The 16,961-nt window shown below is 44.5% G+C and overlaps 2 protein-coding genes across 6 annotated transcripts in view; both read right to left on the bottom strand.

The window, feature by feature from the left end:
- Ugalt (UDP-galactose transporter) overlaps nucleotides 1–7,533 on the bottom strand; it is a 319,869-nt gene extending 312,336 nt beyond the window's left edge. Inside the window, exon 1 of one of the 5 annotated variants that reach the window (XM_068386151.1) lies at nucleotides 7,511–7,533. The gene's annotated coding sequence lies outside the window, so the exon portion shown is untranslated. Of the gene's footprint in view, nucleotides 1–7,178; nucleotides 7,202–7,285; nucleotides 7,470–7,510 lie in introns of those variants that run through there. The other 4 variants (XM_068386146.1, XM_068386161.1, XM_068386166.1 and 1 more) reach the window with 4 other exon arrangements.
- On the bottom strand, nucleotides 7,367–16,337 carry LOC137620644 (uncharacterized). Its single transcript, XM_068351000.1, has 6 exons — nucleotides 15,969–16,337; nucleotides 14,952–15,588; nucleotides 14,311–14,371; nucleotides 13,679–13,948; nucleotides 12,801–12,962; nucleotides 7,367–7,445 (listed from the first exon to the last, which is right to left on the bottom strand). Exons 1-6 carry the CDS (start codon nucleotides 16,335–16,337, stop codon nucleotides 7,367–7,369), a joined length of 1,578 nt encoding a protein of 525 aa, XP_068207101.1.
- Between the last annotated feature and the right edge of the window lie 624 nt (nucleotides 16,338–16,961).

The raw sequence follows: 16,961 nt of genomic DNA, 5'->3' as shown, positions 1-16,961 counted from the left end.
TTTCAGCTACGCCGAAAGTAAACCCTATGTAAATAGCGTGGTTTATATTTCGGTTACGGAACAAACTCTTAATGACGGACTAACGTGTTAGCGATCCGGCCGGCAGAGATGAACTGAAGAATAGAAAACGGGAATGATTCCTGGTACCACCCTGTAAGGGTTGTTAACCACCTAAATTTCTGCCGAAAGTAGAGACATTTAGCTATATACTGTATATATAACTGCCAGGTAAGTTCTATTCATATAAATACAAATTACTTAAAATTTGTGATTTGTTCCAACACGGAGTACTTACCTCGAACTACTTTCTTAGGAGACTTATACCTTAGGAGGTGGGAGTGAGCTTACAGGCCGGGAGACCCGATATGAAACTACCCGATTGAACCTAGATAGGAGGCTAGGTTCTGGCTGACAACAAAAAACGGGGTAGGAGACTCGGGGAGAACTACGCAAAACCCTTTCTAGTGCCTATGTAACTCACCTCTAACATTTCATCCGGGCATGGGCGTCTCCAACGATCGACTCTCACATGGGCGGAGGATAAGGAAGGGGAACAGGGGGAAGCAGGAAAGAGGGGTAGTAAGGAGGATCTTGTGTCGCTTGGAATTACTTCCCACGAGCTTCCCCGGGGCTTCAGCCTTAAACCTGTTGGAGCGCGGAAATGACTGGTCCGATGGAGAAGGAGTCCAGGGACTTCCTTGTACAGTCTTTCAGGTAATGGGCGGTAAACGTAGACTGCCTGGCCCACGTACCTTCTTCCAGAATCTGGCCCACTGCCATGTTCTTGTCGAAGGCCAAGGAGGTGCTGAGGCTCCTAATGTCACGGGGTCGCGGTTTTCCTGGCATCGTGGAACCGTCGCTGTCATAAGCTCTCTTTATGACCTGTCTCAGCCAGAAGGAGATGGTGTTTCTGGACACCGCCTTCTTTACCGGGCCTGCGGAGACGAACAGACTCTTGATCTCAGGACGAAGTCTGGCTGTCCTTTCTAGGTACTTTCTGACTGACCTGACCAGGCACAATAACAAGTCTTCGGGATTGTCAGAACGTGGGATAGCTGGGACTGAAAAACTCTCGAACTTGGGGTCCCAGAAGGCAGGATTTTGCGTCTTAGCTACAAAGTCCGGAAGGAACTTAAAACTCAGGTCTTTCCAACCCTTCAAGTGTGAGACCTCGTACGACAGCCCGTGTAGCTCATTGACTCGTTTAGCGGAGGCTAGGGCTAGGAGGAAGACCGTCTTAAGGGTAAGGTCCTTATCGAGAATGTTCCTGAGCGGTTCAAAGGGCGGCTTGGTAAGGAACTTAAGAACCCTAGCTATGTCCCATTGCGGCACTCTGGAGGCGCGGGGAGAGCATGACTGTTCGAAACTCTTTCGGAGCATAGAGATCTGTCGGGATGCTCCGAGGTCGAGTCCTTTGAGGAGGAAGACTTGGCCCAGTGCGGCTCGAACTCCCTTAATCGCTGTGATGGATATTCCTAGGTCGTCCCTCAGGTGAACTAGGAAGTCTGCTATCTCGTGAATAGATACGTCCAAAGGCCTCAGATTCTGGGAGGCGCACCACTTTACAAACATAGCCCATTTTGCCTGGTAGACTACGACTGATGATCTCCTCAGATAACCTGTCATCCTCGTGGCGGTCCTTGACGAGTACCCTTCCTTCCTCAACAAACGCTCGATAACCTCCACGCGAGTAGCCGGAGGGACAGAGGGTTTTCGTGGAACTTTTTGAAGTGGGGCTGACGGAGAAGGTCTTCCCTGTCTGGCAGCGGCCATGGTGGGAGGACTGCTAACTCCTTCAGGTCTGCGAACCACTCTCTCTCCGGCCACCAGGGCGCTACCAAAGTCATCTGTAGGTTCTTTGACCGCCTGACTCTGTTGAGGACCTGTCTGAGGGTTCCGAAGGGAGGGAAGGCGTATGCGTCGAGACCGTCCCATGGATGCTGGAAGGCGTCCTTGAATGCTGCTGTTGGGTCCGGGACTGGAGAGCAGAATACGGGGAGCTGGGCGTTGATTCTCGTGGCGAACAGATTTATCACCAGGGACCCCCATTTGCGTAGGAGTGTTTGGGCTACCTCCGGGTGTAGGGACCATTCTGACCCTACCACTTGACCTACCCTGCTGAGGCAGTCTGCTAAGATGTTCTTTTTCCCCGGAATGAACCTGGCCGTCAGCTCGATGTGTTCTCTCTTGGCCCAATCCAGGATCTTTGCCGTGAGGTCGCACAGCTCCCTTGACTTGAGCCCCCTTGTTTCTTCACGTAGGCTACCACCGTGGCGTTGTCGCACATGAGGGCTGCCGTGTTTCCTCGGAGACGATGAACGAACCTCATGCAGGCTCTTTGGACCGCTAACAACTCGAGCACGTTTATGTGCAAGGTCCTCTCCTCTTGGGACCACTTGCCTTTCGCTGTTTCTTCTTGGAGATGGGCTCCCCACCCCTCCTTCGATGCGTCTGTGAAGAGCAACATTTCCGGAGGGGCGGTCGCGAAAGGCATCCCTTATAGGGTGTTCGTCCTGTCGGACCACTACTTTAACGACTCTTTCATCTCCGGTGACACGCCGACCACCCTGTGCGGAGTCTCCCCCGGGGACCAGAGTTCATTTAGGTTCCACTGAACAGCTCTCAGCCTGAGTCTTCCCCGGGGGACCAACTTCTCCCGTGATACTAGGTGACCTATCAGTCTCTGCCAATCCTTGGCTCTCCTGGATATGTCTGTTAGGAAGGGGTGAAGAACCTGATCCAACTTCTCGAGCCTCTCTGCGGAGGGGAATGCTTTCTCTAACTTCGAGTCTAGGACCATCCCCAGGTATGTCATCCTTGTGGAGGGGACTAACTGTGACTTTTCCATGTTGATGGTGATCCCCAAATCCCTGCAGAACAGCAACAACTCCACGCCTTGTTCCTTCAAAACTGCCTCCGAGGCTGAAAGAAGCAGCCAGTCGTCCAGGTAGCGGATCAGCCGGATCCCCTGTTTGTGCACCCAGGCTGACACTGTGGCGAACACCCTTGTGAACACCTGAGGGGCCGTCGACAGGCCGAAGCAAAGGGTCCTGAACTGCAGAGACTGGGAACCCCACTTCACCCTGAGGAACTTCCTGCTGGAGCGGTGGACAGGGATCTGGAAATATGCATCCTTGAGGTCCAGGGACATCATGAAGTCCCCTTCCCTCAAGGATGCCAGTACTGACTTCGGAGTGTCCATTTTGAACTTGTTGAGGGCCGAAAGGTCGATGACCGGTCTCCACCCTCCTGTCGCCTTCTCCACCAGGAAGAGCCTGCTGTAGCACCCTGGGGACAGGTCCTTCACTAGGTCTAGAGCTCCCTTGTTCAGCATGGCTGACACTTCCTCTTGTAGTGCTGCCTTCTTCAAGGGGTCCTTGGGTGCCAGCCATTCCGCTCGATGATCGGGGATCAGAAGGGGCGGTCCGTCAGAAAGGGGACTCTGTATCCTTCCTTCAGGACTGCTACGGACCATGGATCCGCCCCGTTGTCCCGCCATGCTTGCGAAAAATGTTTGAGGCATCCCCTACCTTCTGGAGGTGCGGCTTGAACGGCCTCTCCTAGAGCCGGAGTACTTAGGCCTAAAGGAGGCCTGAGGGGTAGAACTCCCTCTACGGGGGGGCTGAGACGACTGCTGCCAGGTTAACGAAAGGGAGTCTCTCCTCGACTGGGGCATAGGAGGGTGAGACCCTTCTGGTCCAACCCTTCTGTGAGTGGGTCATCTTACGACCGAGTGTCTGGGGTCCGCTGTCTCTTTTAGCCTCCGGACTCTCTCCACAGTCTCCTCTACCGCTTTCAGGGATAAGATGGAATCACCCCACACTGACGAGTTCCTCAAACACTTCACCTCTCGTTCGGGGAGCTTACGGGACAACTTGTTGAGGATCGTATCCCTCCTCCGCAGCACCAAATTGGCTGTCTGAGTGAGAGACTGGAAGGTGAGGAATTTCATGGCCTTCCCCCCTGAGCGAATCAGTTCCTGAAGTAGAGCCTGGTTCTCCGGAACCGTCAGATCGTGGGACAGTTGAAAGCTCACCAACGTACAAGCCCACCAGTCTAGCCATGAAGTCACATTGACAATGTCCTGCGCTGTATCTTCCATCATGGAAGCCTCAGCAGGAGAGAAGCACACTGAGGCAGAGACGGTCCTGTCTTCGGCGCTGTTTTGGTTGAGGGTGGCTACAGCTGCCTCTACTGTTCGGGGACCCGAGTGCTGACCGTTGGGGACGTAGAACCTTTTCTGGGTCCTCAGACCTGGAAGAAGCTTGAAGGACCCCTGGGCCCTGAGGGAGTTCACCTGTCCTGCGACGTACCTGTCGACATGTTCCTTACCGAGCTTGACATCTGGAGCTAAAGGGAGGGTTAAGAATGGGTTTTGCTGGACAGGGTTATCCACCATTCTCCCCAACCGCGAGAGCCAAGCCTGCTCCGTTGACAGCTTCGGTTCGTCCAGGCGATGATGATGCCTGATGAGGGCCAGGACCTTCCTGTAGGGAGACACCTCATCTGAAGTACACTCGCCGACATCTATCAGGCCATTGACCACCTGGTCCTCCGCACTGTGTGCATCGGCGAGCACGGATGGATCCATGTGGGAGGCTACGTCTTCTTCTTCTGGGCGGATCGATGGAGCGGATCCTTCTGCCACGGGTGGAGCCGCCGGGACGGAGGTAGCCGTCATGGGTCTACCTCCGCTCGGGGAGATCAGTGGGGCATGGGTCCCACGATGTACTACCGGGTACCCAGGGTGCTTTAACTGAGCTGCCGTGGTCCCAGGTACGTAGGAAGAGCTACCGGGCCGACACAGCGGCTCTCTCCGCTGGGCGGATGGAGCCGGTGACTTGGCGAGTAGAGGAACGGCAAAGTCGACCTGGGTCAACGGCTTCGACCAGCGTGCAGGTCGAGCGGTCGACATGCGGGGCAGGGGCCATAGGGGCGGTTCAGAGGCCAATGAGGCAGACACTGGATCGGTAGAGGTCCTGATCGACCCGCTATGGGGGAAAGCCGCCTGACCCCATCTGTCCTTGGAAGAACGTCTATGCTTGCTCTTCCTCTTCGATGACTTGGACTTCTTCCTGGAAGGGCCTGAACGGGAACGAGACTTCGACTTACAGGACCTCTTCCGCTTCCTTCTCGACTCCCGGGGGTCGTCGTCCTCCGAAGACGATAACCAGGAAGAGAGAGAAGAGCTGGATGAGGAACTGGCAGAGTCCTCCGAGTCCTCCGTCACTAATGCAGGGTCCTGGTGTTGTTCTACCAGCGTGAAGGGCTGCATGAAGTCAGGCGGGAGCGTTGACGACGGCGCCGGGGGAGTCCGTAGGGCTTTCCTTGATGCGAAACACCCCTCAAATTCTTCCTCCTGACGCATCGGCGATCTAAAGGGCGTCCTTGGCGCCGCCCTAACGATAGAATCATGGTCTGACGAACCCGTCGGCTGCCTTTCTTTGTCCGCCCCTCCCCCAGGCACGGTGGTTCCCGAAACACCTTGCCACGATGAAGGGGAAGGAGCCGTACGCCAGGTCTTCGGTCGAGACGGGTCCTGCGGGCACCAGGGCCTCGTCTCCCGAACACACTCCAGCCCCCCCCCAGCAGGACCCCTACATGCCTGCAAAACAACAACAGTCCCCACATCAACAAAATCAGACTCATGGGGAACGGCACTGGGCCGCTTCCCCGCAACGGACTTACCTCGTCCCCTACTCAGGGTAGGGGAAGGAGACGGGGAACCTCTCTCCGAAGGGGCAGCAGGAGATGCCAAAGGGGAAGCGGCGCCTACCTTCTTAGGGGACCGCTTCGCTGCCTTCTTTTTCTTTGTGGCGTACAGGGCCCACTGGACTTCCGACCAGGGCGCACACTCCGGACACAAGGCCAATGGGGAACAAACACTGCCCCTGCACGAGGAGCACAACGAATGAGGGTCTACCTTAGGCTTCGATAGCCAAGCACCACAGGACTTACCGGCCTTATGCCCGGGGCAACAACGTTGGGATTCCATAACGATACACTAGGAACACCAAGTAACACAAGACACTGGGAAAGGAAGTGGATAAAAGGGCACAAAGGAATGGGAGAAACACGAGGTAACCACGTGGTAACACAAAGGGTCGGACGGGATGTGAGAGCGCGGTGTGATGTGATCAGAGCCGCGACCAGAACCTTACTGACGACCGAGACCTAGGACCATGCTCTCGCACGCTGACCCTGGTCGCCTCAGAGCGAGCATCCATCCGCCACGGAGGGACCCCACTAGAGAAAAATCTGGTCGGTTGGGAGGAGAATCCCAGATACTCCTAGGAAAGTAGTTCGAGGTAAGTACTCCGTGTTGGAACAAACTATTTTTTTTCTATAGAAAAAGCTCCATTCTCTTCGAAAATGTCACTCGTTCCTGTTGGAAATGAATAGTTCAGAAATATATATACTGTATATTTACATCCGCCGATAATGAGGGACCCCCAATGGGGACTTGGGGTTTTGGGTGGGGAAAACATACTGGGGAAACGGTATATAACGGTAAAACAAGCCTTTTTTTCTCTATACATTACCTTCTTGGATGTATAATAAACCAATGAAAAAATATGCTAATTATATTTAGCGTTGCTAAAGTTAGCGAAACACTGCTAATGTTGGCATGCGCAGCTTAACATTACCGCTTGCCAGTACATACGAGCTTGACGTTTTTGTTTTCTTGCGAGTGAAGCGAGCCCGCAGCGGAACAAGAGCCGTTATATTTAAACTTTTTAGCAGAAAACATGTTTTCCTCTAGTAAATAACGTGATTTAACCAGTTTTCACCCACAACAACAACCAGTTTGGCTACTTAAAGTTAGTTGAACTGATTATTCCGTTTGTTTGCAGTTGAAATGAAGGTCAAACTCGGATAAATCATGTTATTTGCTACAGGAAAACATATATTTTCTGTTCGAAATGGTACCCTGTAGACTTGTAAAACTTGACCGAAATTTGATTTGACGTGTGATAATAAAGTTTATTCCTGGCCCAAGCAACCACATTCACACTAAACCACGGTTTCAGTTTACTGTAACACAATATTCGTTAACCTATTTCTAACATTATATTTGAATATAACCCTAATAAAATTAGAGAACTCTTATTAGAATAGATTGTCCCAATACTATGGTCGAAATTGGATAAAACACAAAATAACGAGTAAAAAATTACAAGGTTCGAGTAATTGGCTTGAAATTAAAGTATCATATATTTAACATATATCGTAATGAGAACCGTTGCCCTCAATCTCAAATTATAACCAATAAACGTTTAGATACCTCACAATGCAACAAATGAAGAAGGCTACACCAGAAGGTAGACACGTCAACCGTTCAGGGGTTGTTGACGTCTAGGGGCGCTTATTCCCGTTTACTTTCTAAGAAGCACTGATTTATATCAATTAGACATTTTTGTGCAGTTGCTTCTCTATTGATATCGCTACAAATAATTCAAAATTACTCATAAAATTAGATAATATAAATTACTATTGTAACTTCTCTTACTAAAAAGCACCTAATGTCATTTTTAAAAATTATCATGAGTTTACAACTTGGAGTGGATAGAAACCTGGCTATGTTTACAAAATAGCCACGTACCAAGTGTTCGGAAATATTTACTCTGGATTCATCATAATTTTCTTTGGGAGCACAATATGTATGCTCAAAACGATATGTTTGTTTAACAAGAAAAATACTTCATATATTAATGGAACATTAATTGTATTTTCAGTTATCCATGAAGTATATACGGAATATATCACTCACTCAAATAGCATAATGAAAACGAATACGTTGTTAAACAATCGTTTACATTTGCTCTGGAATTTTAAATAAAGATAGCGCTTCAAAAAAAACTTTTTTTTATTGCAGTTCATTATTTTAAGGAAATTTTCTTTGAAAACGCTTATGAGAACGATGAAACTAGTTCATACGCCAAACTAGATTCGTTTATAAGTATGACATGTGATGACATTGCCTCTTTCAACATCACTGAGTATGATTATGATTAACATTGTGACAAGGAGAGGAAATGTTCCCATCGCCCTACCATGTTGAAGAAGTTTATTTTCCATTTTCTGCCTGTATATCAATGACCATCATCAATAATCAATTATTGAATTATTGCTTTGGCCCTCCTATCAGTCTCCCGATAGCCCTTTTAATTTGTCAGTCATAATTTTAAGATTTCTTTAATAACATATTTTACCACGCCTTAGCCCCTTTTGATCTATTTATCTACTTACATCCAAAGACAGCTTACCACCAAGGCACTTCCCCCATTTAGGGGATGCTGACATAAAAAAAAAAAAAAAAAAAAGAACAAGTAGAGACTTTTCTTCTCTTTACTCCTAACATTCTGACAGTGATTCAGCCGGTGCCCGGTGGTAGGGTTTCTTATTTTGGGAGGATGTCTTTGTCCCGGGATTCCGGTGTACCGGTTTCAAATTACCTCTCTAAAGTTTAACCCCTGGAAGTTTGAAATTGGTTTTCAGGCTACCGGGGTAACTTAAAACCAGTTTCAAGCTAACCCCGGGGTTAATTTGAAACCGGTTTCAATTTACCGCCCTAGTTTCAAACTACCCTCTCGTTTTTGCGTAGTATCTCATCATTTATAAATTTCAACCAATTGCTTTTGATCACGGTCGACACAAAATTGTTAGGTTGCATGTATATACAAATACGGTTTCATTTACTGGTATAATTCATTGATGTCATGTCTTTATCCGTTACTTGTCTTGGTTCTAACTTGGGATTATTATGCTAGTAGGACTACAGTGATAAAAGCACGCTCGATACAGCCATCATGCATGTGCTATTTTCTTTCTAAAGCAAACTTAAGACACATTCAGTGTGTAAATTTGCATGTTGTATAATACTAGTGCACACAATTCAAGCGTTCCTTAATTCATCGTGATGACCACTAAGAGGACGATAGTTACAATGACCATTTCTCATCCTTGGGCCGCAAATCAAACCCCCTTTATTTTGCTATCTGATTATCTTGAACGCGGTAGTAAGCCATTGACCTCTGGTATGTTGGGCTGTATATAAATCCAGGTTAACTCGATCGCTGCATCACTTGTCCATAAAGTCGTCATTATGGGCGCTGAACGGAAAACGGACAACCTCGATATTATCTTTGATTACATAGCAAACGCCAAGTACTCACAAGGGGCTTCGGAAAACGAGAAAGCAAATCTTAGAAGACTATAGGCCTACTCTGTTAAATTTACGAAGGTCGAGGTAGCCTATATCTCAAGACAAAAACTTACGGTGCTATATTTCCGACTTAGTAGTATAACTTCTCACCTCACTAAATTCTTGTAGTAATCTCCATTTTGAATTTACCACCTATCAAAAAATTGTCTTCTCTGAAGACCATATGAAGAATTTTTCTTCACTCTTCTTTTCCTTTCGTATTTTAGTCTCACTTCCAATATTATTGATACCCCTTAAACTTTCACTCCCACATTTACTTTACGTTTTCTTTACCGAGAACATCGGGAAAACTTTTAACCTAACTAAACTTGTTGGCGATAGCGTGCGCCATATTCGTGACGTCACAGCGTAGAAACGCACAGCAAAAGCCTTAGGGTTCGGCCACACCAAGCGTGATGAGCGTCGTGGTAGAGGCATGACATGGGCGGTAGGCCTGCGACAAAATGTTGGGTGGCCACACCAAAACCGCCACACGTCTCTCGCCTCCTCATTCCCAGCAGTCGAAGATGGGCCTCCTCGCAAACATGACGATGGTGTTTGAGTAGGAAATTACTTCCGATTGAAAACCTTTGTTTTAAACTGAACAATAGATTATACAAGAGTTTGGATTCACGATTTTAATAAACAGAGAAGTGAAAATAAGTTGATTTTAAAATTAATGTTGCCTGTCTCGTCTGTGCGACGACAGATTTAATGAATATCTGCGTATTACACTATTCTTTTGATTCTTTGTTGGCAACATCCTTCCTGGATTCAGGCTCACTAAACAAACGTCGAACTATGGACAACCTCAATTTCTCTCTTACCAGCCATTATAATTGCTTCAAAAGGTCGAAAAAAAATCATTATCCCTTTCATTACAGAATTAACTAGTATTTGCATAAGATATATCGTTTAAAGGTACATACGATTCTTTTAACATTTGAAATTTCTTACTTTATCTTTTAGATTTTTTGTGGATATATATATATATATATATATATATATATATATATATAATACTAAATGGTGATTAAATAGGTAGCAAAGCACGAAAAGGCGTATACCTACCCACTATTTTCTCACCATCCATTTGCAGTTGATTGCCATACCTTCCATTTATTTTTGCTCTCCGAAACACCTCCCAATAAAATGTTGATTAGTCATAGCTGGAAACGAACAACTGAATGCGTACCCCTTCAGGAACTGATGAAAAATGGTGTAATCTTGGGTGAAGACGCTCGGAACCACCAGTGTTTTTTAAAACATGAAACATAGCTTAGCAGCAGCTGCAGCGGTTGGAGGCTTCTCGTGCCCCCTATCTGGACACCCACATACGATACCTTAGGTTTCAACTTGCCGCGGGAACCTCTTCCCTCTATCCGCGCCGCTAGTCACGCTTGGTGTGGCCGAAGCCTTACCCTGGCATATGATGGTTCTTTCCTCAAACTACGTGTATCGAGATAAATTATTATCCTGGTTTTGAATATTATTTTGATACTGCTGACTTGAATGCAGCTTTTATCTCTCAGTACTAATTCAAGTCTGTTAATTTTAAGATGTATGCCCATCACACCAGCCCATTGTTAATTTCTTATTTAAACTATTAATTTTTAGCAAGTCAGAATAGGTAGGATTATTGTATATGTATATTCCCTTAGAGCAGCAAGATTTCTCTAAGTATTTTGTACAAAATCCTGCCTCCCTCTCACTCCTTACAACGTTACATTGCCTTGCCCTAAAGTCCCGATATGGCACCTCCACTGGGTTACCCTACGCCCAACGACGCTCACCTGTTTTGGAAGGTGAAGACAGGTGAACCCACACGACCTAAGGGTTGACCCATTCGCGCACGAACTGTAGTTGTGGCAGGTTGACTAACCTGGTCAGTAAATCAGTGCATCTCTGGCTTCCCCCTCCCCCCACTGGACTCCCTCCAAACAAAGGCCCGGAGAGTTTGTGTGTGATGCCAGTGGAGATAGTGAAGAAGACAAGCCTGGAAATTGTTCCGGCGAAAAGCGGGAATTCCAGCGGTGGGCCAGTCAACAGCAAATTACCAGCAACAAGCTATAACAGCCATTTAAGGACAAGGGCTGTCTTTCTGTGAGGAGTGCAGGTAAAATACGTGGCCACTAGTTTTCCCCCATTTTAGCTTAGACTAATTTTTACTTGATTTAGGTTTAGTTGGCGTTTACATATTCCGGGCTGTGAGCGTGGGATTGTGTGTACAGATTTTGCATATAACTTTTGCTTCAGAGACTAGCACAGTCTTGGGTCACATAGCAGCGCGTCCGACCCCATTCCTTATCTTTAACTTTTACCTTATAATACATCACTGCTCCCATCCATTGCCATTATCTCAATAATTACTTAACATAAAATTCCTGTCCAGCATCTCACTGGGGGCCCTGGGACGGAGCCGAAACAGAGCCTAAGAGTGTAGATAACCTTAGATCTGACAAAGCTAAAGTAGGCCATCAAATTACTTTTATTTCACGTGTGAAGTTTTCAGGCCTCTGAACAGAGTACAGTTTTTTTGCATTTAGAGTGAAGGTATCTGAACTATGTCATCAAAGTTATTAACAGGGTTTTTGTGCCTTGAGTGATAGTGCTCCTTTTCCTCCCCTGCTGATCTTTGCTCATGGCATAGGGAACAACAAGTACCCACTCAACAATTAAATAAAACCACAATTTCTCCACAGACCACAGCCGAAATGTTTCTTTGTTTTCTTTTGTCATATTGTGTCTTATAACAGTTATTTTGTTATTTTTGTTGGCAGATCAACATGCTCGCTATATTTTCTTGTAATCAATTTGTTTTTAACATTTCTTTAATGATACAATACCCATTTGCCTTCTTGTTATTTTTGTATTTTATCTCTATATCCTTCCTTTATTTCTGATAATGATAATAATAACACAGGAGAATGCAAACAATTTCATACATCTAACTTTTATTTTGAAATTAGTCTTTCGATATACACCGGAACTTCTTTTTTTATATAGATGACAACTTAACATTTTTAAAGACGATTCCTCATTCGAGGAATCAAGACTTTTTTACGATTTTTGTTTTATGCTTTGCCCGATACGACTCAATATACTGTGTGTGCATCCATGTCTCAATATTTTTTCTATTATTGGCAGAAGTGTCTCTTTGTCTCTGTGTTCCACTATTTCCATATATCCCTTTGCTGGAGATGTACTAGTATCTACCAAGCCAAAACCCCAGACTTGACGCATAGGGGAACGTCCTCGATGGTGTTTAGGTTTATGTGAAAAGCACGATTCATCAACTTGAACTATTATCCTAGGCCTACCAAGTTTTATAGGATTAAGCTCAAAATGTCTCGTACACACCTCTCTGAAAAACTGTAAAAATACACTATGGTCGGCCGAGATATATTTACAATACGAGAAGTTTCCGGTTCCCGCATTTCATTGCACCAACAATATATGACATGAATCCTCAGCTGCAATTTCACTTTTGATTTTGCAAAAAAATGAGTCCTTCCTTATTGATGAGTTTCATTTATATCGTGAACAATCTTTTACCTGGCACTTCCAGACATAAACGTCTACAGAAGCCCTGCACCTTATCCAGGTCATAAATGTACTGCATGATTCACATTTTAATTCCAGTAGAATAAGTGATTTGTTCTTCATCCAGTCAATCACAGGTAACATTTCCTCCCCAAGTAATGGTTTCACGACCTCCGTGAACGTAGACCTATCCATCTTGAGGGATACTGGATATCTGAATATCTAAATTAGTTTTTATTTTATATCATATGGATGAAAACAACTTTTGAAGGACTTGGTTAATTACTCAACAAGCTGTTTAAGTAGAAAAAAATGAGCTAGCTAATTAAGTGAATAGAAAAATGTTTAACAAGTAAATAGAAGCTTTACGTAGCAATTGAAATGCTGTTTAAGTAGAAAAATGTTAAACTATCTATTTAAGTGAACAGATGAAAGTTTAACAAGTAAATAGTAGCTTTAGGTAGCAACTGAGATGCTCATGTAAGATTAAAGAATCCCATTTTGACATGTAAAGAATAGGTATCCTCATGGACACACCCCGTAGTAGAATGAGGCGATTTTCTGTACTAAAAAAGGATTTTATCTAGTTTCCTTCTCCTCGCCAGAGCAATGTTTCAGAAAATTCTTAAGACTTTTGACTATATTCTGAGCCTGGCCATTAGCACTAGGCTGATAGGGCGTGGAAGTGATGTGACAAACACCATTCTTCTCTAAGAAGAGTTCAAACTATCTAGACACAACATTAGGTCCATTGTCCGGGACCAAAGTTAACGGTAACCCAAACTGAGAGAAAATATTTTTAATTAAATTAATGGTGGTAACTGAACTCTCTTTAGTAGGTAACACTGCAATCTACTTGGAATGAGCGTCATTTAATACAAGAAAATATGAACCCATCACTGGACCTGCGTAATCGACATGTACTCTTACCCATGGTATATCAAGCCAGTCCCGTGGATGAAGAGGAGCTTTCTTAGATAGAGCTCTATTAGCCAAAAACTTTTACAACTGGCTGACAACTTCTCAATTTCGTGATCAAATCCAGGCCACCAGAAGTAGCTACGAGCTAGCTGCTTCATTTCAGTAGAGCCCAAATGCTCTTGATGCAATTCTCTTAGCATCTGCTCTCTCCCTTGAGGAGGAATGATCACTCTAGATCCCCATAGAAGGCAACCTTGTTGAACGCTCAATTCTTCTTTCCTGTGGAAAAAACAGCTTTAGTGCATCTTCCACTGATTCTGGCCAACCTCAATCTAGAAACAGTAGTACTTTAGTTACTAGGGGATTCTTATTAGACCATCTACTCATCTCCTTAGCAGTGACTTGAGTTGTATCTCGTGTGTTTACCAACTAGATCCGCTCCACACAAACAGGAACAGACTCAGGGGAAACAGGTAAAGGTCATCGGCTCAATGCATCTGCTGTACCTAAAGACTTGCCTGAACAGTGATACAACTCAAATCAATAGGCTTGCAGCATCAAAGTCATACCCAGAATATGTTTATTCAGGTTAAATAGACATAATAAGGGCTTATGATCGGTAACCAGTGAAAAAGTAATACCCCACAGATAATGATGGAACTTCTTGAGCGCAAAAAGGAGTGCTACTGCTTCTTTCTCCATCTGAAAGTATTTACGCTTGGCTTTATTTAGAGTGTGGATGGAAAAAAAACTACTGGTAACTCCTCACCATCCTTCTTCTGACATAGAACTGCACCTAACCCATACTTGGAACTGTCAGCAAACACAACTATAGGTAGCGAAGGATCAAAATGAATTAAACAAGCATCAATTAGCAGAGACGTAGATTTCTGGAAAGCTTTACTATGCTCCGAATTTCACCTCCAGTGAACGTCTTTACGCAACAGATCATTCTACGATTTCAGAACAACTGCTGCCTTAGTCAGAAACTTCCTGTAGAAGTTATGCATTCCTAAATAACTTCTCAACTCCGTAATATCCTTAGGTTCAGGATCATTTAGAATAGCAACGAGCTCCTCCTTAATAGGCCTCAATCCAGTCGAGTTAATAATATAACCCAGATACTGAACTCTATCAACACCAAGAGAACACTTCGTAGGGTGCAGTCTCAACACCCACTTCCTTGAAACGCCTTAAAACCTCATATAGACGCTCCTCATGTTCACAAGCATTCAAGACCGACACTAAAATGTCGTCAAAAATACAGATACACATGAAATACCTCTTAGCAAATCCTCTACAACATGCTGGAATATACTGGGTGCACTAGCTATACCAAAGCACAAACGATTGTACTGAAACAGACCACAATGCGTATTAATAGTAGTCTGAGGGTGTGACTCAGGACTAAGTACAATCTGATTATAGGCATTAGTCATATCTAATTTAGAAAGAAAATTTCCACTACCCACAGTAAGTACCGGATCTGCCGTAACCTGAGTAGCTTGGTTAATGATTAACCAATAATCACCGCAAATATGTATGGTACCATCTCCTTTGAGTATGGGTACAATTGGGGCAGCCCAATTAGAATGAGGCAAAGGCTGAATAATATCTTGCTCTAACAACTTATCTAATGTGGGATCAACCTTAGTACTCATGGAATAGGGAACATTACGAGCCTGACAATACTTAGGGGATACAGACTCCTTTAAGTCAAAAGAAACTTCTCTGCCTTTAAAAGTCCCCAGTTCCTCTTCAAAAACATCTGGAAACTTGGATTCTACTGTCTCATCCGTCACAGCAAGGACTGAACTATCAGCTAGACTTGGGAAAACATAAAGGGGTGGCAACAAATCTCGCCCTAATAGATTAGTATCAGAATTCTTAACAATAACTATGGCTTGGTTATCCAAGACCTGACCCCGGAAAAAAATCTATACATGAATCTCTCCACATATGGGGATGTTAGACCCACCATACTTATTCAGTTTAGTCAAAGAAGGCATTAATTTGGGGTATACTTAGGAAAACTCTTACGGAACTTGTGCTCGCTAATTAGGGTATGGGCAGCACCAGTGTCTACCTAAAATTTAACATCAGCACTATTATTCATATTTAGTGTGACATAGTATGGGTCTCCCAAATTAAAAGAACTAGCTGTGAAAATTCACTCGCTGGCCCCTCTATTACCAGAGTTAACTCTAACATTAAATTCTACCAAACTGACAGTCTTAGACTTAGACTCTGCAGCAGGTTTTGATGAGTTATACTTACTATTATTCGTGGAAAAACATACCTTTGCAATATGCACCGTGCACTTGCACAAATAACATTCTGCATTTTTGAAAGGACAGTCACTTTTCCAGTGGCTTTTACCACACCCATTACACGCCTTATCTGGTATTTTTCCTTTCTCTTTCTCCTTCTTTCCTTGCTTATGCTTCTTCTTAAGAAAGAAATTAGCTTTGGAACTAGTAATCTTAATTGTATTTACCTCACGACTATGAGTATTAGATTTCTGACGGAACTCATTTACATCTTTGTCAGCTGCTTCCCTAGCAACAGCAATTTCTACTGCACAGGTAAAAGTTAGATTTTTCTCTGTCAAAACAATGCGGTGTGTGCTCTCCTCTTTAAGACCTATAACTAGCTTATCCCGAAGCATCTCTTCTAATTTGCCTCCAAACTCACATGTGGGGCTGCCAAAGACTTGAGAGCAGTTACAAACGTGGACACACTCATGGTGTTCTTAACACCTGCTATAGAATTTAAACCTCCCATAAATAACAATTACTTGAGGCTTGTAATGATTTGTTAGCGCCTTGACAAGCTCATTGAAAGTACAATCCATAGGAGCGTTAGGGCTTACTAAATCTTTGACCAGATCATACATTTTAGGACATATTAGTGATAGGAGTGCCGGTACCTGCCTGTCATTAGCAGTATCATTAGCTTGAAAAATTAGTTTGACCCTATCCACATAGGTGGAAAAAATTTCACTCTCATCATATGAACCAACATTACCAATGTGTGCCATATTTACTGATTAACAACAATAAAAGCTCAACCATAATCTAGAAAAATCTCAAGAAGCCTATTTATCTTATAGTTTAGATACAATAAAATACCATAACACTTTCTAGCATGTTACCAAAAAGTCCAACTGCATAGATATTTTAGGCAAACCTATACATAGGCTATGTTAGTTTCTTAGCATAACAGCAAATGTCACGGTCTAGCATTAACTCGTTGCTAATTGTGGTGGTCTTAGCCCTTAAGATAAGTAGTA

This window comes from Palaemon carinicauda, chromosome 1 (genome assembly GCF_036898095.1).
Source record: "Palaemon carinicauda isolate YSFRI2023 chromosome 1, ASM3689809v2, whole genome shotgun sequence".
In the NCBI taxonomy this organism is placed as follows: domain Eukaryota; kingdom Metazoa; phylum Arthropoda; class Malacostraca; order Decapoda; family Palaemonidae; genus Palaemon; species Palaemon carinicauda.
This window is presented reverse-complemented; position numbering and strand designations above follow the sequence as displayed.

Excerpts from the sequence above, each read along its gene's own strand:
- LOC137620644 (XM_068351000.1), bottom strand. The coding sequence starts at position 16,337 with ATGCTTCGGGATAAGCTAGTTATAGGTCTTAAAGAGGAGAGCACACAC. Across the intron at positions 15,589-15,968 it reads GCACGGTGCATATTGCAAAG|GTCTTGGATAACCAAGCCAT; the intron begins GTATGTTTTTCC and ends TTCCGGGGTCAG. Across the intron at positions 14,372-14,951 it reads TGTAGAGGATTTGCTAAGAG|ATGGAGAAAGAAGCAGTAGC; the intron begins GTATTTCATGTG and ends AAATACTTTCAG.